Genomic DNA, 24,676 nt, shown 5'->3' on the forward strand with positions numbered 1-24,676 from the left:
CCTTAGCTTTTAATAGTGTCGCCGTTGTCGTTTGTTTACTATCAAACCAAGCACTTTAAAGGATTGAGAATATATAGTTGTGCTGCTTTACGATAACAACCGATGGTAATCTCTTTTACAGAGAGCGGATTTTACAGTTGTTTTAGCATAAACTTAGTATTAGTTGCATGTGTGCCGTTGTATGTATATACTTACTAACTTTGACCGTTAATTTATAAATTAATAGTAAGAAAATAAGGAATTTATTAAATACAGTATGATGATGGACAGGAAGACAGCGGATCCTTAACAATCCCCTATTACTGACCATGTGCAAAATGCTTTGGGTAAGCAAAGCTAAAAACTGCAGATTTTTCCTACGAGTTCATTGTACCTGTTGTGTTACAAATAAAATAAATATAAAAAAACGCATTGATTTGAATCGGTGGCTTTAAATCCCTCGTTTATAAAACATTTTTAACTCCAGCTTCACTTCAATCTCCGCGAACGTCAATCAACAGCTGTCAGCATAAGAAACGCATCTGAAGCAAGATAATTTCTCACAGGTACCTAATTACAACCAGTCTGTACCGGTACCCGGTGGCTCTCACTTACCGGTTGTCCGTTTGGAAATGGTAACATAACCGATACCTGCTGCAAACGGAACTCGCCTGATAGCAGGAAGTGTCGCCGCGTTGATGTGTTCAATGGGAAAAACAATTAGTCGCAGCATTAGCAACGAGGAACTGACGCCTATCGCAATCTTCAAGTGATGTTGCGGTTGGGGAAGTGTGACAGCAATACACGGCGTAGAGTGGCGTCTCTTTTGGAATTGCAGATCTAACTGTAATAGGTTAGGAGTTGGTATTGTTCGTATGGAAGGGAACGTAACTTGAATATCAAAAGATTTCAGAGTCGGCGAGTTTGCCGCCATGTAAAACTCATAGATGTTCATAGTGACACGATTTAAGGACTTCTTGGTGAATTCTGGAACTGAAAACATTTTTTAAACATTAATATTCACAAAAGGTTAATAAGAAGACGGTGCATCCTCAATAACATTTGGTTAATAAAGCCTAACTTTCCGTTGTTGTGATTCACTGCACTTACTGATGACTAATTTTACTCTGAACTTCCTCTTAACTTTAATCTTTTCCGATCATCAATAGTAAGCAACATCCACGAAGATACAGTTAAATTACTCACAAGAGAACGTAAAAACCCAAGCTGAATGTTAAGATTACATATCTATTTATCTTATACATATTATCTCTCTTAAGTCATGACATTGAGAGGTTGCCTGTACTATGAGCTTGTGAGAAAGTTCTGTCGCTTTTATGGGAGGGGGATGCCGCTATGCGTAGTATAATGCGCCGTCTCGCTTCCATACTCGTAACTATTATGCATAATGGTTTCATAGTGGGGGAATTGAACATTTTTCAGCGTCTGATATCTTTTATCTGATAGAAATTCATCTGTTCTTTCATGTTTTAGTGTGCGACTGTTTGTTTGGTGAAACAGATATTTTTTGACGAAAATACAAGAAGTGTTTTGTGAAAAATGTTGAATTGTGAACTTGATTCTTTAAAGGTAAACTGTTGATTGTTTCTGAATGCTTCATGTCTTGTGTATGGTTGTGTCTTCCTGTTTTTTGTGGGACTCGATTGTTTTGGAGTTTTTACGTACGTTTGTACGGCGAGATTCAGGGCGTTTTGAGAGTTAAGCGTTGTTAGCGGCCTGTCATGAAGTATATTCATTTATCTAGATAACAGTAGTTACAAGCAGTAATCACTTAGGTATATACGTTAACATGATGATTGTAAATTAAAAATACATGTAATAGACCCCTGTTCCTTAACTTCCTTATCGCCGCACGACATTTTCCACTTCAGAAATGTATTCCATGATATATTTGTCTAAGTAGGTACTAACTACTCGTACGAATTAGGCTTAGCTTAATTGTATTGCTGTAAATGGCAAGTATGAATACATTTAAGGTGACCAACACAATCTATTGATCATGACGAGCTACACGGACGTTTATTGCAGTCATTAGGATGGGCCATGTTTGGCATTGCCTTTTACTTCTTAATATAATGTCAGACTTCTAAATTATCGGTATTATATTATTGTTATTCGAGACAGCCTCCATAAGTTTGTATATGGTATGATGATGATGATTGAGGTGATTATCAGCTTATTATATTTCTTTTAGTCTACAAATTTTAAAGCTCTGCACTAGTTTGTCATAATTGACTCCAAATGTTCATGCCCTAAGTCCCTTCCCATCCATTTGGTCAACATTGACTGACGTCATCTTGTGGGCATCTGTCTTTATCATCAAGTGACATGAGAAATAAAACAAAAGATTCTCATAATAATGCACTTCGTTTGAGTGTCTTAATTAAAATTTTAACTTGTTCTTATCATTCGTCTCACATTTATCGGGAATGGATGGAACCCTTAATCTTTTTTTTTGCACTCACTCGGCCGACGAAATCGAACCCTTAACCTACGATTTAGTCATCAAATATCGCAAATTTGTCCTGGATGGGAATCGAACCCACAACTTCCGATATAGTCAGTCCCACTTACCACTAGATCAACAACCCAGATATAGCATATCATATTAGGTGCTGCACGGAATGGTGCTTATCATGGGAACCAAATGAGTGTGTTATCTGTGGTTAGACAATGAGCTAACATCTTACCGCGATATATTATGACTGCACTGTAACGGTTATCTCAAAACCTGTTTCACTTTGATAATGGTATTTCGGTATCAGATACTGAAACGTGAAGGAAATAGGGAAGAAGGAAATGAGGAAATTAGGATGATTTAAAATAAAAATCTTGATATTAGCGAAGACGAGATTTGCCGACTTTTAGCTATTGTCTAAAATTGTCAGGTCAGTCACGAATCTAAAGAAAATTGATATTGAATTATGAGATTGTATAACTTTATTTATATTATCCTTATTTTTTACAATGTAGGCACTTAAGCCATTCCATTTTGCTCGTAGAAAGTCTATTATTTAATCGAAATGTTTTATTCTGTTTTTTTTTCGTATCCTGACATATCAACCTACTTTTAAGTTTTAATAGTTTATGAAATGTCAGTCACTAGTTCAGCATAAACTGTTATTATCTATGTATGACACATGACATAGACAATGGCTCTATGATAATTCACTATAGTTATCCACCTACGTTTAAAAAGCGGCTTTTCAAGTGTGATTACGCCGTTTAAATTCGACACGTGTTATTAAATATGGCATACTTTTAATTAACATTGATTGTGCTTAAACAAATACGTCCTATAAACCCATTTATTAAGAACCCTGGCAGGCAATAAATATTGTTCGATTAGGGATCTATGTAGAGTTATTCTACGATTTTGGCGATTAACATACCAAGTTAATAGCATATAAAATTCCATAGTTAATGAAGTAACGGTAAAAATAGAGCCTAACGAATTGGGAGCAGGACTGCAGAGGGAATAAGTATTTACAGATTCAGCCGATTTTGTTTAAGACGAAATGTAGTTTGAAGAATTATAACTATGCCTACAATACGTAGGAATTTATCCAACCTACCTTCCTAAAATCAGTGCTGATTGACTTCATAAAGTGCCTTAAAACTACAAATTTATTATCTCTTAGAACTTAACCATAGTTAACGTGTTTCAATCAAACCAAATGGTAGTCCATCATAAACAAACAGGTCTGGAACTTCAGCGGAACCCGTTCCATCGCAAGTGAGTGTCAGTAGTGCCGCCCACGCGATATTGTAATGTAATTATACAATGTATGACATTAACATGCGTACAATTACATTACAGTCAATAGATCACGGTGCTGAGTCAAGTCAGTAGTGTCGGTGGTCGCTCGCAGACTGGTTCTAGTGTCTTTGTTGAGTTATTAGTGTTTAGTGATACGGAATTCAGATCAGAAGGAAGTTTTACCGGTAAGTGACTAAATTAGCCTTTTTTGTGTACTTTTCTCATAGTACAGCCAGGAACAAAAATGCTATTTAAATGGTTACTGAAGGTATCTCTATGTCTCAAATTTGTTGCTGGAAGAGTTTCTTGCTTTTTAACTTCATGAAAACAAAAATTGTTAACATAATATTTATACTGCATATTTGTTTAGTCTTCCTATAGTGCTTTCATGAATTAACCACTCAACCAATTTTCATGAAATTTGGTATAGTATAAGCCTTAAGCTTAAAATGGGTGCTTACAAGATTATTTTCGCTATAATGGCTGGGCAAAATCTCGTTTAAGACGTTCGGAGAGCAAAAACTAGTTTAAGACAATTCAGGCAGGCCTCCTACACACTTTAAGTCTTTGTATTAAAACCACGTGTGATTGACCTGGTCCTTTTGTACGCGTTTCAATCAGTTCACAACCGCGCCGCGCGGTCTTATGTGCCGCTAACTAAACCCGCCCACATCGCCGTGACCCCTGTCTTGTGTCGGGCTCCATCCAAAATCATCTGACTCATTAAATTCTGTATTACGAACTAAATTGGTTACTTACAGTGATTCCTAATATCGATTCTCGGTATTCTGTAATTTTAAGTCAGTGGCTGCACTTTAAAATGATTATAGTGGATAGCAATAAAAATACTTCTTTGTGGTCTTAATATAATTAAGCAAAAAGGTTTTATACCTATGTTCACATAACAATAATTGTCTAATAATCTAACTATATACAATTGCTTTTAATAATCTACTTCCGAAGATTTCTGAAACGCGAATACCAGATCGGGCGTTTACGAACACTGAATAATTTTTAACGACTAGTTTTACGGATATTGTGAATGCAAGTTAATTGATAAATAATTGTAGTAGGTGTGGTAAACAACCAGCAAATGTCAACACATCCCTTATGTTGACAATGTTAAACGTACGTCGTTAAGCTGTATGTAGCGTAACTAAACACTTTGTTTGTTGCATGTTAATGTTTCCTTAGAATATATAAAAAGTTTTGAAACTTGTCAGTTAGATGAGACAATTGTTAAAATAATATCTTCATCCTTTCGTGCGTCCCAAAGAAAGAACGAATATAACACATATAACAAATAACTCTGTACAAAAAATATTTCCTCTGCATAAATTGGATAAAATTTCGAATAGTTAATTTAAAAATGTATCAAAGCAGGAATTGTAATTTAATGAATATCCTCTTCATCAAATCCATTTCACATTCAGATGTCACAGTAGAATAAAAATATCCAAATATATCTAAGTCACTCTTTTGCTTAAGACAGTCAAACATATGACATCCAAAACAAAGCAATGTTTATACCAGCATTAATCAACATGCTAGCACACTTGTTGATGTTATGCTAACGTTTCTAATCGGCTATTATCACTGCTATCTTATCATGCGTATATTTGCCCACGCCGTGACGTCAACTCCTGTTTCCCAGGTCAAATTACATTTCGACAATGGAAAGCTCTAATAGAAAACGATCAAATGTATGAACATTACAGGTATAAGTCATATATTTTTAGGATTACGTATTCTAAGAGTAGATGGAACCTACCTACTTACCGTTTTATCCATCTGACCTCCTGTCCGTCGTCTTTCTGTCACCGGACTGAACTATCTCATGAACCGTGATAGCTGGAAAGTTAACATTTTGACGTATGTACTTTTGTAATGGTCATAAATTCTTCATATTCATTTGTCATCCAACCGATGTGTTTTTGTTCAGTCGAACTCGCACTTGACCGGTTATTATACATTTAAACCTCTTCTTTTAACACTAACGATTGTAGCAATTTCACTGGTTACTGGGCTACATAAGCCCTTGCCTATTGTCACGAAAGCAGTCAGCTCACCATTAAAGGATTGTGAAACCGCTGTGAACTGCGAATGCGATGTCATAAACACTTAAAAATTACGTGGCCGTTAGAAAGTGGCCGCATAACAAAGATTTCTACTAAAATCCTAATAATTCCGGTTGTATCAAATGTTTTTGTTATATAGACTGGTGGAATGAAGAGTTCCGGAAATATTGTTATGGAAATAATAGAAAAACCGTGTCGTTTTTGTGAAATTCTAAAGAATTTCACATTTTCTGATCAAGTTCCGATTTCGAAGGACAATTTCAAAGAATATTAAAATTTGGACAATCATTTTATTAGATCGTTTCATTGGTCAATACAATTGAATTGTTTAAAATCCTATTGAACTAACCTGACAAAGTAAGTAAAAAAAGGCATGCCTAGAAAGGTTTTCTTCGAAATTAAGTTACCATAAACTGGTGTTACACAAGCATTGATGAAAATAATTGTCCGTTGGATAGTGTGTATATTTCAATTGTCTACATTTAACAACCATCTCATATCTCATACATTATAAAAGACAATAAACTCGTCCTGCGCATCTTGCTAACAAATATGGAGTTATCCTTTACATATTCCAAGGTTTCAAGGCTCGCGTGACGCAGATGCGAGAGCAAACGACTTAGGTGTCCACTCCGCGACCTTGCATAGCTCGCTACTAATACGCTTAGTTATTCCACAAGCGTTTTGTGTACTTTGTTATACATACAATGTTATGTACATACATATATGCATATATATAGGTACATGCCATGCGTTTTGCATTTGAGAGGCCGCTACCTTTTAAAGAATTAATAATCATTGCAGTTGTGTTGGAAAGAGATGGCGCTCTACGTTGTATAGTGCGCCGTCACGTTCCCACGTTGTGGTACGCGTTCTGATCTTTGTCTGCGGCCAGAAGTTTAATGAACGAAGTACTTATATAGTGTAGGTATTCGAAAACTATTTATTATAATATGTATTTTACATAACTATGTCAGTGGTGACCATTTGTAGATTTCCATTGTTGTTCTTATACATATTATTATTCAATAGCTTGTTTATCGCGTACATTGAGACTGGAAATAGTCTAATCTGAGAGAATTATCTTGTTTATGAGCTAAATAAAGTTTAGATCAAGTTCCACGATATAATGGCTATGCTTTTTGGGGCTTGTTTTGTTATGATGTGATTTTTGAAATAGTTTTAACTCTACTATTTAGAGTTTTGTCATTGTTTCCCCCAACTGTGGTCTAAAACCACCTTTTAAAGTAAGACTCTAGTCTCTAACTGCAGTTGAGGAAAAGAGAGGCCGCTTTGCGGGGTGTAATGCGCCATCTCACTTACGCTACTGCAAAAACTTTAAGAAAGCCTGGTTTAAGAGGAAGCCTGGTAGGCCTCATGAATACGTTACGCAACAAGAGTCTTCACACCCGCGCCCAACTACATGTAAATTAGATTTAAGTGGCACTGATCACTAATAGGATCAAACTAAGCTATCATTTTTAAAGCCGACGTCAAAAGAGGCATGTTATAAGTTTGACGTATCTGTCTGTTTGTCTGTATGCAAAAGTTTAAACTGACGGTAGTACCTATTTAAAATTTAAATTTCAACTTGTATTATTTAATAAAACAAGTACTTGTTACAATACAACCAAGTCTTAATTTTATTAAGGAAATTAATCAGATTTATTAAAACAACTCTGCTTCATTCTATAATACCTCAAAAACCTTGAAGTTTTAAAAACAATGATTTAATATATGTAAAGTCGTGACACTTCGGTACAAGTTTTGACAGTTGATACTTATCTTAAAGAGACAATAGCTGAACGGGCCAATGAACCAGAAACATGTTCTATTTGATACAGTACTATAGTACATACAACAAGTTTTTATTTAATTGTTTTTTTTTTTAACTTCACGATTTTTTTTGCTGTATCAATTTAATTAGCTGTGTTTACGAAGTCCGTTTTAAGTTAATCCTGGAAACTCTATCGGTGTTAGCTAATTCTAATTAATCCAATAGGAGTTAGGTGTGACATGTATTACCTATATTGAATTTCTTTAAGCGCTGTCATGTTTTACGTAAGCGACTTCAGTTGAACAAACTTATAAAGAATATTAGAATATGACTCTACGATAAAATAATTTAATAATTTAATTATAAGACTTAAGTGTTTGATCTCGAACAGTTTTTGTATATACATAGAGGTATCAAAGAGCAAAGTAATCTTATTCAAATAAGATACTTGAATCTAATTGTATAGGATTACGTAATAATAAACAATGCATATAAATTGATTAGTTCTGCACAGCACACATCCACACAGTAGTTATGAATCAATCGCCACTTTATCGATGACTACATAATCGTTGCTAATCGTTCTGTCTATTCTAATCGATTGTTTGATATTATGAATATTAATGAAGCCACCAACATGGCCACCGTCACCTCGTAAAGTGTGACTGCAGGTATAGCCGAGTGGTTGATTCCACCATGCCGAACGCGACGAGTCGCGAGCTCGATCCCCGCGTAGTACAAGCATTTGTGTGATCCACGAATGCTTGTCCTTTCCTTTATATGTTTCTGAAAAGTCCCCGCGAAGCAAGAAAAGAAGGCAAACAAGGAAGAAAACTCTTTAGAGCGGGGGTCGTTTAAAGAAAAAAAAAGTGCTATTGTGGAAGGGAGACATCAGATTACACCGTTTAGAGTTGCATCTCGCTCACACAATTTCTATAGTAATCCTTAAAGTGTAGTTGATAGGCACCCTGTATATGCCGTGTCCCATAAGTGGCACAGATGGTATCTGCGCATGATGTCACTCCTGTTCTGGGCTATCTCGAGAACATCTTGGTTACGCAATGCATTGTGCGTGTGCCTCCACTGTCATCATTTGACATGGTGCGTGGAGACGCTTGCTCTTGTTCTACATTATATGGTATTGTCTTTGCAATGAGCTGTTTGGGAAAGAGTTTCGTTAATATTTAGGTTGTGTTTGGTGTGATATTTAATGCTTCATATACTTGGGAAGAGGAGTTAGTTTTTGCTACCTACAGATTTCATTTTGCGTCAACAACTTATTATAAAACCTTGTGTTATATTTTTTGTCTCAATTTTTTTTTTGCTAGTTAAAATACTTAATGAAGATGGGGCCTAATTAAGACACAAATTATTCCAAATTTACTCGTCATTTTTCAAAACTAGAGACTGAAAATCCCAAAAAGATCTGCAGTCATTTTAATTGGAGACTTTTGCGAAATACTTGCAGTTTCAACAATCTCTTCAAACAATTATAATTAATCCTAATTGAGGTCACAATGATGCCACATCACTACAGACAACATTCAGTTTAATCAAAATAACAGAGATATCTTCACAGAAAGTTGTACACAATTAGATAATGTTAAACAACTTTCATAAAAACTATTACACATTTAAATCGGCCAGGGGGCGATACCGTATGATATGTCACGAGCGGTAGTTCACGTAATATGTACCAAACGAACTAAGTATACAGTCAAAACAAACAGTACAGACGAAGGATAACCCTATTTTTATAGCCATAAGGTTTGTTATAAGGAAATGGGTGTTTTAGAACTGCAGATGTAAGTTTGTAAAACAATTTACGCAACTAAATAAAGATTACGCGCGATTTTTGTAGAATGATGTTGTGCTGCTCTGATTGCAGTGATAAATTGTGTGCCGGTAACATTGCGGCTCCAACCGGCTCGGTTGTACCTGCCTTGTCAAACGATACAGATCTCGCTTTTATTATCTTCTTACATTAGATTGAGCGAGCTTTTGAGATCGGATTTACTTTTTAGGGCTACGTACCCAAAGGGCAGAAATAGAAGTTTTTGTAGGGGCCTCTTTTTGCAAAATTTATATTAGTTTTCTTGTAGCGAACCTTCAGTTTCGTGAAGCCGACTCACACTTAATTTGCTTTTTCTAAATAAATCTTAATACGTAAGACTGACCCTCCTTAAAAACCCCAGTAAGTGATGTATCAAATACTTAACAATCTAAAAGATGTCAATTGTTTTTAGACAATGATGAGAAATGAAATGAAATTCCGGAACCTTTTTGTTCAACAGTACTTTATATTAAAAACATCCATCATGTACCTCACTGAATGACTTATGTAAAATACAAGACATACTTCGGCAAGCATGATATAGAACAAAACATACAAAATAGTCTACAAGTAAAGCAAAAACAAGAGACAAATGCATTCTAATTTACAATTCTATAAAAATATATCTTCCTATTATATGAGACGTACGAAGTCACATTGTCGCGATTATATGGTAATAATGACTGCTGTCAAAACTGAGCATCCACATAATAGGAAAAAAAGACAAATAACGATTGGCAATGCATCATTAAAGTAATATAAAGGAATATTTCTGAAACTAATCGGGACGAAGACAGAGCTATTTTTGAATAGATCCTAAGTTGAGTACTCACTGTCAATTTAGAATTACTAAAATAATTTTATTAATTTAAACAGATCTTTTAAATGGGGCATATTTATAATTTTGATTGTGTGCTCTTACAGTTTTACTCTTGGTTTTCTCTACCAAGTTGTATAAAGGCAGAAAAAAATCTGTTCTCTCTTTTGGCTCTTCGTTTCCCTTCTCCCTCCATGGCCGAAAAACTCATCAACAACACACCTTTAAATATTGAATCTAAATTAATTGCTGAATGTAACTTTATCTCTTTCATTTATAAATTAACTGATACATCGCATCGAAATCCTCATACCTTTAGAATGTCCAGACATGGGTCCATTACAATAAGTACTTACTTCAATCCTATAAACACAAATGCACGTCTTATTTGTGTAACAGAAAACAAAAGATCATCATTCGATTGTCTATTTAAGTAGTCAGTTCACAGTGGCCTGTCAGTCGCAGGACCGATCTATACATGGCTTTACAAACATATCGCTCAAAAGATTTTCCTCATCACGTTGGCTAAGAATGCGCCTTATGTCGTGCAAGTGACGTCGGTAATGTGCTAAATTGTTATGCAAATGTGCAGCGCATGAATAAATAACAGATCGTGCTACGGGTAACAAGGTGCATCTTATTTAGCTGTCCAACTATTGGCAGGATAAAGACATGCTGAGAGTTATTGTTAAAGGGTCTATTTGTTTAAATACCAACTGTATTTGCTGTCTTGTGCCGCTAAAGTATCGCTTTCGTAAAGTGTTTTCAGTAATGCGATTTCTATGAAGACATTTTTTGCTCGTTACAGGAAATCTTGGGAAGCTTTGTGCTACTATATGAATTCTGATAATTTTTGGAAATAAATAATTTGGATTCATAATCATGTTACTTTTATGTTTTCTAAACATCTACAACATCTCATATATTTTAACATTTCATACGAAGCATGAATGCAAAGCAAACAATGTTGTGATCGTATCTCCCTTTTGGAATTTTCCATCTCCATTGTATCTCCAAAAATATTTGTCAATCACATACTTGTATCGGTACGCCTTGCATTTGTTTATAGGTACAATCTGCAACAAAAGACAAATAGATTATAATCAGATTCACAGAGCACTTACTTTTTAACGTTAATTAATTTAATAATGCTCAAATGTAAAGAATTGACATTTCGTTATAATAAGTCACGTGAATTTGGCCTGTCATTTCCATACATAAGAGTGTTTTCTATTTATGATTGTAAATGTCACTTGGTTATAGGGGCAATATTTTTGAGACATATAAAAAAAGTGGTAATCGAATTTAAAACGTACTTTAGGTGTCAAGTGTATAGCACAACACGGGTTATTAGTTGTTGAATTTGATTGTGTGTAGTTTTCTTTAAATCAGTGTCCAAGTTAGTTCGACTTTTGCCGGTAACTGTACTTGAGAGGTAAACAATATGGCAGATGAATCATAATAGTGTAGTACTTCAGTCTCTTTGAATTCTAATTCTTATGTGTGTCACGTTCATCCCTTATGGAGTGACCTTCGAGATGACATGTCATGGTGTTGATTCAAGATGACATGTGTCTTCTGTTTATTATTACTCAAGTATCTTCTGGAGTTTCTTATTTGGATTGAACGACAAATAATGATCTTTCTTATTATTATTTCCTGAGTCATGCCTTTGTTACAAGTTTACCCTGTTTCGTATGCAACTGTTCCTTAAGACTTTTCCTTTAAGCAAAGGCCAATGTACGCTAACAACAAGTGTACTCCTTACTTCATACGCCATACGCAGTTGATTATAATATTTTGTTTTTCATAAAAAATCCCTGCTGCACCAAGGACTTAATCTTTGTGTCGCGGGGGTTTCACAAGACATGCATACTCAGAACGACCGCAAGGAAGCATACAAATTATTCATTCGATTTCCATTATAATGCTAATAAATCTATGTTAAATAGTTCTTAGTTACGAGTATGTGTGAATGTGTGTCAGGTGCATTTACCATATAGGGTAGTGTCTTAAGAAATAGCGGACGTTGCAATTTTTGCCGTCGCTGACTGCCGCTAACGTCAGACTTGCGAATTCCTAGATATCTGGACTGATATTACTGCTGCATTAGAATTATGATTTATTTTATTTTAGAGAGGGATTAATGTAATGATGATATGGGAGATATTTGAAATACCTATATACAGACATTTCCCATACTAAGAATCTTATTCCGTGCAAGTGTCATACACATAACCCCGAGAGCCACTACAAACATTCATAGCTCACACAAATATTGAGGGATAACTCGGGATTATAATAATCCCATTTTGCTTATGAAACAGGATACAAAGCAATTATTTTACTCATAATAAAAACTCGTCTGGTCATTGACTTATAGTGTCATGATACACATTGAGCAACGTGTCGTAATTGGCACTTGATAACAAATGTCGTAATAATCCGTGTATAATTGTGTGTGTTAATCGCATACCTAAGTGTTTCATTCGTAATTTCTATTTTATAACAATAAATTCAAAAGAATTTATCCCTAGTGTCGTAGAAGGTTTCACAAACATTCAAGTAAGGTGCATAGATTCAAAACAAGCATTCGTGAATTGCACAAATGCTAAACGCGGGTATCGAACCCGCGACAAGTTGCGCACAGTGGATTTAACCATTCAGCTATAAGTATAGTCGATTATCATTTTAAAGTAAACATAAAACAATCATTAAAGTTGTCTGACTTTCAAAGCTCTTACGACCTTATAATTTCACTAGCTGTTTGCCCCCGACTTATGATGATATAAGTTATGATTTGTACCCGCCCTGTTTTTTTTTCACATTTTCCATTGTATCTTCGCTCCTATTAGTCGCAGCGTGATGTTATATAGCCTAAAGCCTTCCTTGATAAATGGTCTATTCAACACAAAAAAAATCAATTCGAACCAGTAGTTCCTGATATTAGCGCGTTCAAACAAACAAACTCTTCAGCTTTACATATTGGTATAGGGTATAGATTATACTACACCATTATATTCTTTTAGTTCGACCATTCAACGATTTGGAATAAAAAACTAAAACAAACTTAATATCTTCATTAAGTTTGGACGGCTTCATGCACTTTAGATAAGTAAATAATTATTGTGCATTAGACACAAATGATGCGCGCACGCATCCGCCATTACGACGTCATTACGAACAGACAGACATTGACACAGCTCTAGACAATTTTTAACTCTTGACCTTAACTGTGATTGTTGATGGTGCACTATATCTGGTTTTGAGGTCAATAATAAAGCGGTTACGGTATTAATTGTCGATTATAAGATTTTTATGAAGATTTTTTTTACGTTATTTTCGATTAAATTTAATGTAAGAACTTTTATGTTTTTTCAAGAGAAAATAAATATCATTGTAATAGTACGATTGTGCCGCCTGCTCTCACCTCACCGCTGCGTTAGCTCATGGATAAGGACTTACGACTTTTGGTTTCGAAACTAGTCGTTCGATACCGATGAATACGCGTGAGTACACCGTTATCAATTAACATTAATTAAGATAAGTAAATACACTTTGTAAGACATAATAGGTAAGTTAACATTAGTCCGCAATAATAGATCGCAAATTTAGGCTTTAACAAATGCGTCTGACAAAAGCGTTTTCAAAAAAGATATGACCAAACGATTACCTAATTCTTGTCTCATTCATAAAAATAACTAAATATTAATGACCATTATTGTTATTAGTTCTCATTCCTAATGAATTATCGTTATTAAAATCACCCGTTATGGATATCCATGACATAATAGGCTAGAAGGTCAAGCAAAGGAAATCAAACGATTAGCTAATGGATTTCATGTGTAATAATAGATTCATTTATTGATTAGGAAGTATAATAGGAGCTTTCACTAAACATTTTAAATAATTTCATGTAAACGACCGTTCTTTGCGATACAATGGCGTAAACTAAGAAACAAGAATGCTGTGTCTTTTGGACTCCACAAAAACGAGAGATCTTTGTATACATATACTAAACGTAATTAAAACAAGTGATCTGTGCGTATTTATACGAATTGCGATCTATTACATGTATAAACAGTTATTGTAAGTAGGACAATAATTTAATTAAAGGTTTTATCTCCCAACTCATCTACCAACTAAAGTTCCACGTAAAATAAAAACATTAAAAGAATAACTAATAAAAGTGTGTGAAAATACATTAGAGCCGTTTAGTCCCACACACCGAGGCATCGAGACTCGTTCGGCAAAACAACAAACAAAATATGACAATGGACGCATTACATATACAAATAACAATAGCAATGGCATAGCCACTGCATATCGAAGAATAATTTCTCAATCTAGGTTCACACAGACTCGCGCCGAGCTCATCTGGTGACGTAACGAGTTGATAACAATCACGTGATGTAACAAACGGAACATATAATTTGGACTCGCTAATTACTTCTTCCGGACCCGCTTCCGTATTTATTGGGAGTCTGATGCGTTTAGAATTTGAATTAGCCTTTATTTTACTCATTTATTTTAAGACTTAGCAGCTTATCCTATTATATGTGTTTTTTGTTATTAATTTATGTACGTAAAATAATTTTGATTGTGGAAAAATTAAAACAGTACAGTGACTACTCAAATTAAGAAAAGATTTTTGACAATTCCGAATTATGATTTTCAGAAAGGTGTAGGATTTCAATTTGTCTGTATTTTAGAATATAGATTAGGGATATTAGTTCTGTTTGCAATAGTTCATGCACACTCATTGCTGTATAGTGTATATCAGTCACCGATGCGCCGGCGCCGGTGTGGGGAGACGCAACGTACGTGACCGTAATTGGATTATTTTATCAATACTACTAACATTAAAATACCCCGGCTTTAAGGATTATATACAAGGGCACGAATGTCTAAGTAGGTCACGCAACTAAATATAGGTACTGATGATACTGTTAAAATATGCAGAAACCAATTTATTAGCTTGTATTTTTATCACACAGTTTACTTTCAATTAAAACTAGAAGTAATTTTAAGTAGGTTAAACTCACATTTTCATTTTTTTTGCAGAATACTCACACACTTATAAAATAAACACACAGTTATAATCTTACATTAAAATATACCGTGCCCACAGTACTTATACTAGCTAAGTCGATATTGCTAACCAAGAGGCAGCTCGACAGGAATCCTTGCAATGTCTGGGATTGTTTCATCAATTCAATGGCGCTACAAGTACTGCAACATTAGGTTATCCCTGCATAACTATAATAGGAGTTATGCAAGCAGCTCGAAGCTTCCTAGTTCGTGTGCCGAATTACAAAACCCTATAAATGGCAGAGCGTGACATTTGAAAAGCTAATGCTGAGTGCTGCGTCTGGACGGAGCGCGCATGCCAATGTTTATGGTGGTGGAGCAGAACGGGTGCGCGTCTTCTGTGAGAAGGGTTATGATGCGAGTGTTACTGGTAAACTTATTAAAATGGATACAACAACTTATGATGGGTATTCGTAGTAAACTTATGTTACTTAGAATGGATGAAGTAGCTGGTATATTTGAGAGAAATATGTGCTTGAAAGTCGTATGTTCCGATTCTGTCCTATTAGTAACACGGGTGATATGTATTACCATTAAAAGGCTTGTACATATCTAAGATTAATAAACGTATGCCAACATTATTGAAGTACAAAATGAGGTACGGGAGGAACCCACCGCAAATTGGCTTAAAGTTTGAATTGCGGTCGTTCCAGCTTCAATCCAATCGGGGACCGATTAGATACGATATTCCGAATTATGTCGAAATTCTATGTCCATAACAATATAAGCTATTGTTTCATTGTTCGATATCGCATGTGTTTTCAATCTGACGCTATAACGGTAGCAGAATTGAGCGCCCATTCACTTCTGAGTTACACGTAAACAATGATGGTTTTGTGGCTCGTGAACAAAATACTAATATGTATTGTGTAATGTGATCTGATAGACGAGAGAATACTTTTTTATAATAGGTGTAGTTTTGGATCAAGTGTTTCGTTAGGTGAAAAATTAGGTCAATTTTGGCTGTCATGCATATGATTGTTGAATTAAATACCTTATCTGGGATTTGCATTTAATATTATGAGATGGAGTTACTGACACCATTCTGTACCAAAGAGGTGTTTATTTTTACTTTTTGGATTTATGTTTGGAAGCTGAATAGCAAAAACATAGTCAATGATCATGTACCGTCTGATTTGAATTTAATTATGCCTAATCGGTTATCAATTTCGTATAATTACTTGTACTTTATTTCGTCAACTTATTTGTCCCCACGCTACGCCTAAACTAGTCATTATTACCGTGACATGTTGATGTATGTTTCAAGGTCAGCCAAGGTATCTTGAGCAGTCCGGCCTGCTAGTGCTGATTGCATCTATCTTAATTGTCTCGCGTTGCCAGAATACTAATTATATTTGCCACTTATTTCACTCTCCGCTTTCATTAAGGATCTAATACACTTTCTACGTAGTATGAGGTCAACGTTCACGTTGATAGCCTTATTATCTTTATCTCCTTAAATAAGACTTTATAAATATATAGAACAGTATGTCAAATTTGGTTTCTTTCTCGTAGTTGTGTCAAACACACTGGATATCTCGACAGTCATCCCTTCAACGAATAAACTCTTCGACTGTTAGCAAAAATAACACTGTCAAATCAACTAGGTAAACCTTGCGTTTAAAAATTAATTTCAACTTGCCAAGTGTAATATGGGGAAAACAATGCAATTTTTACTCTTGAAATCGAAATCGATTCAGTTAGCTGCAACAGAAACCGACCCACTGTTACCCACTTTCATATTATAATCTAAACATGGTCTACTTGAAATAAGCGCTGGCAATCCGAATTTGATCCCAAATCACATTGTTTTTCCGTTTATTGCGAGCCTTAGTGAAGATTACGGCAATTTACGAACTAAATCGACGGAACAAAACCACTATTATTCAGTGGCAGGGCTGACTCACGTGCGATATGACAAGTGATGACCGTGTTAGAAACGCGGTGTTTAGTGAAAGTCTAGATTTTAAAAAAAATGATGTAGGTTTAGGCCATAATCACATTGTGTTAAAATTTCGAATGAATGAGTGTCTTTTGTTTTTAAAAGTTGCAGCAATGGAAATCGGTGTCCCAGTGCAATTTTATTTCTCATTACTTTTTATGTGAAACTCATTATCATAAAAAAAAAATCATATCAATGTCGGGAGTGGCAATTTTGCAAATAGATAATCTAAAAAATATTTAAAAGTGCCCATTGAATGATATTGACAATTAACCCAACGCAACTTTGTAATAAATACGTCAAAAATCAGAGTTCGAAAAAACAATACTGACAAAATATGAAGCACTTTCACAAGAAAGTAAAAATTCAGTGCGCGGCAACCCTAAGCGTAAGTAAATTGAATTAGAGTTTGAACAATGAGACGTCACGGTTTGTGGCGCTGTGAGAAAAGTTTCGATAAATTAAATTGTTGTTGTGTATTGAAAGCACGTGTCCAGCCGTCTGCCGGTCTGATGAGAATGTGGCTGAGGTTTATTACTGGCCCTGGTAATGACATACTCGTATGTGTCGATCGTCAGTTATTATGATAGGCATGTGTATGTGTGTGTGTTACGTGTGGCCATCTTGATTTTTTAGTTAGGGAAAGGTTGTTAATGAGTGTGTATTGAGGAGTCCTGGGGGAAAAACATTGAATATTGAATAGTTCGTGTTTGGTTTGGCATACTGCGTCTAATAGTAAAAATGGTCTAGGTTGTCATCACCCTATTCCGTTGCAGGCATCTATAAATTATAATGGAAATGAACAGATTTTTCGGATACGTAAAGATTTTTTTTTTGGAAGTAGGTTTACGTTTATTATAAGCACATGAGGATTTTACTGAAAGACGTGTTTCATAATATATATCTAAGAGGCCATAACGATTCTTGCACATGCCTCAAATCGATGTCGTGTTTTGTGCACTTTCACATCAAATAAACAAAAACGAGGTATTACGTGATTGTTACACGAATCGACTTCAAAATCGGAATTACTGAAAATTAAGTCAATATGAAATCAGCACGTGTACCATCAGCTCATGTCAAGTGGATACGTAACTAATGATCAGGGAAACGATCAAAATACGAAGTGCGTACGGAAATGCACGAGTCTTGCCGAAATGTGATCGAAGTGACGCGATATTGAATTGTTATTGCAAACATAGACTACTGTTTAGCGCGGTAAACATTTGATTTTCGTAGGGTTGGCACTGAATTTCAAGCAATTTTGATTACTTGATCTATATTTTAAATTGAGCTATTGTTGGTTATTATTACCCGATTAATTTCTGGCTTGTTAGATTACAGATTCTTGTGTATTTTTGTCATCTACTGATTTACAATTTATGAAGCTTAAAAAAGGAACATGTCTTTCAGAGATATTATTTGTATAGCAGTCTCCTACGTTAGCAAAACTGGGTATAAACTAAATTCTGCTTAATTTATGAAAATGTTTCAGAAACCTGCTATACGGATAATTTAACTTCGTAAAATGCAGAAATTATAATCTAAAATAACTTGAAATTAAACACGTACCATATTAAATTATCACATTGGTACCTAGGCACAACCCTAGCAGAGAAAGTGTCACTCAACTCATGAGTCTGGTTGATACCGTCGTGCATCCATAAACACTTCCTCACTGCAGAGTGCAGCGCATTTCCGAAACGCGATCAACTAAAACATTAGGTAACTCTGCGACGACGCCTGAATATGCAGAGTTATGTAACGAAGTACATATGTACTTAGAACTACGTAACTATGTATATGAGTACAGTCAGCAAATCAGTAGGTACATGTCGCCTCATGTCGGTAATATGAAGGTACGGTGAGCAACGAAAGCCGAGGAACATACGTTGATTTACAAATGGCAAAAACAAATATAATATTTCTTGAGTTAATTCAATAATAATAAAATAAATGAATAAGTTTAAGTTTTTATAATTTAAACCTAAGTTTTCCATTTGATTATCAAGCAGTATTAAAAATCCGATAACTTTAATAGATTGCTGACTGTACACATATATTCGTTAGTGACAACTGACAATAGACACTTCTGTCTATGGTACCTGCGTTGTTCGTAGGGTCAAATGCCAAGTCATGCCGGCCTAATGAAGCCTCATTATATTTTCTTAGAGATTTTCTTTGCATAAGAAATGAAAGGAGGAACTTCTAATAGAATGACAGCTTACGGAGAAGACGGATATCATTTTAATGTGATTTATGATTGAATTTGAATATATCCGGTATTCATACATTTCTTATAATATTGAATAACTTGCTATGGTAAATGGTGGATGATAGCGTCCTTATAAACGAGCTCTGAACATTGATTTTAATTAAAGTAAACATATTTACATTTCAATGTGAGAATAAGTAGGTAAATGGTATTTAAAAACAATTTAAAGCAGTTCTGTCTAGCGAAGCTATTATTTACTCATTGAGGAAAAATTGGGTTCAAAGCAAACACAAAAGCAAGACGATTGTTAATGTTGCCTTAAAACAAAAGCAGAAACTTACATTAGGTAATAACATACTCATTAAAAGTGACTAAACTAAAGACCCAAGAAAACGTAGATAGAAACCAAATTTAGAATCAGAATAAACAAAGTTCCAGATCGAACTGCGTAAAACATAAATCAATAGGGTTTTAGTATATTAATCGTTGAAAAATCATAATAAACGCATTAGACCGCATCCAGTTTACAGTTTGTTAAAAAATACTGTTTTCTTTAAGAAATCTGTCTAATCTACGTCATTTAAAATTTACTTTTTCGTACGCACTATCTGTCTTCTTTAGCACTCTGTGACAGTTATCGAATTAAAATATTTGAAACTAGACCGTGTCGCCACTTACACCCTTCCCATGAGCCTCGTTTATATCATACTCCGTTAGGTATTCCTATTTATCTGGACAACTAACGGCACTTTAAATATAAAAGCTTTCATTAGTCTTATTTCATGTGGAAACTGTAAATTGTGACAGTTGTATGACAGAGCAGTCCCACGAATGTTAGTAAAATGCGAAAATAACTGACGGTCATTTGTTTTTTTTATGGCTACTAATAGGTTAATTGTTTAATTAATGTTCTATAAAACGGATTTAACTGTGATTCAAATTGTAATAGGGGGAAAGGACGGGCCTGCTCTCCTGTTGCTGTTTTCACAGAATTATTAATTAAATAGCTTGAGTAGTCAGTAAATTAAGTCGTCTAGTCCGCAGACAATGAGAGAATCGAATTTATTGGTTTTAAATTGATAGGTCCTGTAAATTTCACTTTACGTCGACAAAAAAGTAGAGGTTACTAGTTTAGGTAGTTAATGTGAAATAGTAATGATACCGAGGCTTAAGCTATTTTAATACTTAGGCATTTCGATCATCATGTGGTACGTAGCTCCAGTCACCTAGACCATAAGTAAGGTGAACTCATTATGTTCATGTTTTTTTGTTAATTCATTATAACTGTTCACTAAAAGTCCATTGTCTTTTGGCACTAGAACATTTTTTGACAGAAAAAATATTTCTAATTGTAGAGTCTGTAGTACTGTGAAATGAATGACAAAAGTGATACTTACCTATATTTAATTACAGAATTATGTAATCCCCTAGCCAAGTAACATATCACATATTGCTAGCGTTGATAAAATGACCGTTCGAAAACACATTACTTACTAATCGACGGATTTTTTTCCTATAAAATGTAACTATAAATTCTTTCGTTCAGCCAGATGCAGATGGTCATATTAGAATGTGAAAATTTTCGTCATAGTAACACCTATAACACGTTTTCTAAAGCAACTAAGTCCTTACTTATTATGTTCTTTTTCCAATAACATAATCAGCTAGTCTACTTATATTCACTTTCTGTATAAGACAATCGCCTACACATTCCTCGCCGGCGACATTTTTTGCCACAGACTTATGAATGCTTACACGAGTTACCTTACAAGGAGGTATGTTATTAAGTTATGATAATGTCAGCTTGTTATCTATGGTATTGAGGTCCCTGTCAGTAGGTCTCGGTCCGAGGTCTGGGTCTCGACTTGACTTAGATACATTGAATTAGTTTGTTTTTTTTAATGTCTGTAATGAGAAACGGTTTGCTATTGATAAGATTGTAAGGTGGTACTAAAAATGTGGTTTTCAGTTATTATAGTCTTGTAAATCAATTCACTGCTATAATTCCAAGCATATTATATATAAAAGCCTGATTCGTTTTTATAAATAAACTAGCTGACCCAGCAAGCGTTGTATTGCCGAATTTTTTTTCTAGTTGTATGTATTTTTAATGCCACATTATAAAAAAAAACAAACAACTTCGTCCAAAAAATAAAAGAATAAATTTTTGTGCGGGCCACCCTTGTCACATAAGGGTATGCAGAAAAGATGTTGTTCTATTCTCAGACCTACCCAATATGAACACAAAATTTCATAAAAATCGGTCGAACCGTTTTGGAGGAGTACGGTAACTAACATCGTGACACGGGAATTTTATATATTAGATAGATAGAAGAAGAAGATGAAGTCTAAAAAATATTTTTGCAAAACTCTACACCCACGAACGGTGACAGTAAATAACAAAAAAAGGCTTGTCTGAATTAGAATCCTGTAAACACAATCAAGAGGTTTAAAAATGAACAATTTCCAAAAACGTTCTTTTGATGATATTCAATTCTCATTATAGTTCTAAATATACAAGACTTGCACATTAACTTAATGGTCCAATTTCGTAGCTTTGATGTTGTCGTAAGATGACCATTTGTCTCATTCCTGAAAATAAAACAGGATGAAAGAAAGTCATTCTTGGAAATGAAAACGTTTCTTTTGATATATGACGAGGCAGTGTTGTTTAGAAATAAGAGTACATGCACTGAAATATTGAAATATTGTGGAGCAGGATACTGTATCTCTACTAAAATGTATTCATTTAAACCTAATAGGTACTTAATCGGTAATCAGTGCTGGAGGTAAAAGTCTCGTAGGGAATGATTTCGGGAAATAACTATGTTCTACTAATCGTCCTGTTACTGCGAATATGTAGTTTTTTATTATTTGATGAAATTCCTTGAGATGGATTACTATAGTAACTACTAGCTGTTGGCCCACGGTTTCGCCTGCCTCGATATCGCTAACAGATGAAAGAACGTTACACTTCTTTAAAGTCGGTGTCGATCGGTCGGTATTTGCTAGCTCCACACCACATGTCATCGAGTGCGGTCCAGCTGTTTGGGCATGAAGAGGTTCCAGACATACACATGCTCCTCATACTCATCTATGTACTTCCGCATTGATAATATTAGCGTGCTTTATGCTATGACTATGCATAAATACTGCAAGAAATCTAAACAATTAAGATTTTATAAAAGTTCCTCCATAGCAGTTTTCTATTGACTCAATATAGATTTCTGCCCTGAACTTAATACAACACATTATTGAATCATAGTTCTCAAGTACTTTTAACATTGACAGCGGACAAAATTGATTGATACAGATTATACGGTACGTGATTCAATGAATGTGTTTTTGAGATAATACTTACAATGAGATGATGACATGACAATTTTCACGTCATTTTTGTAATATGATGCAACTTAAGGTGATCATAATTTTAGGATAACATGCGTTTGTCTTGTGCATTCGATATAGTAGGTATTAGTGAATGGGAGAAGAAATGGAAGGTCCTCTTAAAGTTTATTATGTTTAGTTTTAATTAACTTGTTTAGGAAAGCAGTTGGTGTTTGAATAGGACATAATTACCTACACTGTCCCAATAGTAACTTGTTGAGTGCCTTTCTTTTTAAACTATTAATTATTGTTAGCACTCACAAACGGCCAAAGGATACAATTCCCCTCCTTTGATTTATGCCATTTTTTTCATATAGGTATGTTTATTACACAAATCTCAAGTAACTAACATCTTATATAGACATATAACTTCTAGAAATTTAAGTTAAAAAATACATTCCGTTTTTTAAAATTACCAAAAATTCGAGCACCGTTGCAACTTGTAGCTGTTTTGAAATGAAAGTAACCGTTCATACAAGGAGCGAGTTGCCTGTAATGATACAGGCGGCTACTTTCAGTGGTCTAATAGCTGTGCTGTTAAACAATATAATTATCTGTGCTCGCTCGCCACTGGCTGTGCGCGCGCGCGTCTCGGGGTGCGTACAGGGCTACTACATTGATGCACGGATTTATCAAACTAATTTAAATTGCTGGAAATTTATTGCGATACTAATTTATACTACAACAAGCTTTAATGTACAATTAGGGGAGACGCTATGTCCAGCAGTGGACAAATAATGACTGCTGCTGATGATGATGATGATGAAGTTCTCTACTAAATTCCTCTACGTATTAAGCGTTAATTCTTTGTATAATTTATTTCACATTTCTCGAAGCTTGTGTTTTGAAAACTACATATTATATGAAACTGGAGATGAGAATTACTAATTTTTCGACTTTTGATGGTGATGCAACAAATATTACTCATCTATACATCTCTTCTGTTATGTAAAAGTTAAAGTCACGATTACAATATTGGATCATCTTTTCTCGTTCAGACTGATAACCTAATAATATCTCTGACACAATATCGTAGTCAGGTGAAATAGTTTATTACTGAGTGTCCTTGTACGTAACACTGGTGACAAGATTCGCCTATGATGTAGTTCTAATGTTATCTCAACACGTTGCCAATCTTTTTGATTGACTTATAGTACAATACGACAAATGTAACTTGCCGCTTCGGAATAAAAATAAAAGATTGTTGAAACGAGATCGAAATATATATACTTATTGTATTAGACAGAGACGGCGTTATTCTGTAGCTCTATCCCGACGTCCCAAGTTATATTGGCGGCATTGTACTATTGATACCATGTAGGTAACTACTTTATTGTGCATAGTCATTTAAAATAGTGACGTAATCGCATTACCTGGCTGATACAAAGACGACCTGTCTAGCTTCATCTTTATATCTAAAAACTTAAGACCTGTTTCATAAATCTGTACTATTCATTGAATGTCAATGTAGAGCTTTAACTTGGAGGCATTTTAACTTTAACTACTGTTAAATTACCGTTACAATATTCACAACAATAGATACTTCTCACGAATAATAACTAATTGTTATTTGCTCAGCGCGGGGCAGCCATAGCGCGAGCGCCCGCGCCGACGCGCTGTACGGTGCGCAGGCGCCGAGCTCACGCGCATCAGTCGCGCGCTTTCACGACACTTTCACGAATTTAGCATTCGGCGATGAGCCTCCATTTATTACTTAACGTTCTTGACACATATCTCTATAATATATATCAACTTAGGCCCTGTTAGCGTGCTAC

At 34.9% G+C, this 24,676-nt stretch overlaps 1 protein-coding gene across 2 annotated transcripts in view; it reads left to right on the forward strand.

Annotated features, from left to right (window-relative positions):
- Nucleotides 1–1,337: 1,337 nt before the first annotated feature.
- LOC113496446 (rho GTPase-activating protein conundrum) overlaps nucleotides 1,338–24,676 on the forward strand; it is an 87,861-nt gene continuing 64,522 nt past the window's right edge. The window contains exon 1 of one of the 2 annotated variants that reach the window (XM_026875668.1): nucleotides 1,338–1,569. In XM_026875668.1, coding sequence (XP_026731469.1) covers nucleotides 1,540–1,569 — 30 coding nt within the window. In that variant the 5' untranslated portion in view covers nucleotides 1,338–1,539. Of the gene's footprint in view, nucleotides 1,570–3,827; nucleotides 3,946–24,676 lie in introns of those variants that run through there. The other variant, XM_026875669.1, reaches the window with a different exon arrangement.

The sequence above is a fragment of the Trichoplusia ni genome, chromosome 8, assembly GCF_003590095.1.
Source record: "Trichoplusia ni isolate ovarian cell line Hi5 chromosome 8, tn1, whole genome shotgun sequence".
Classification (NCBI taxonomy): domain Eukaryota; kingdom Metazoa; phylum Arthropoda; class Insecta; order Lepidoptera; family Noctuidae; genus Trichoplusia; species Trichoplusia ni.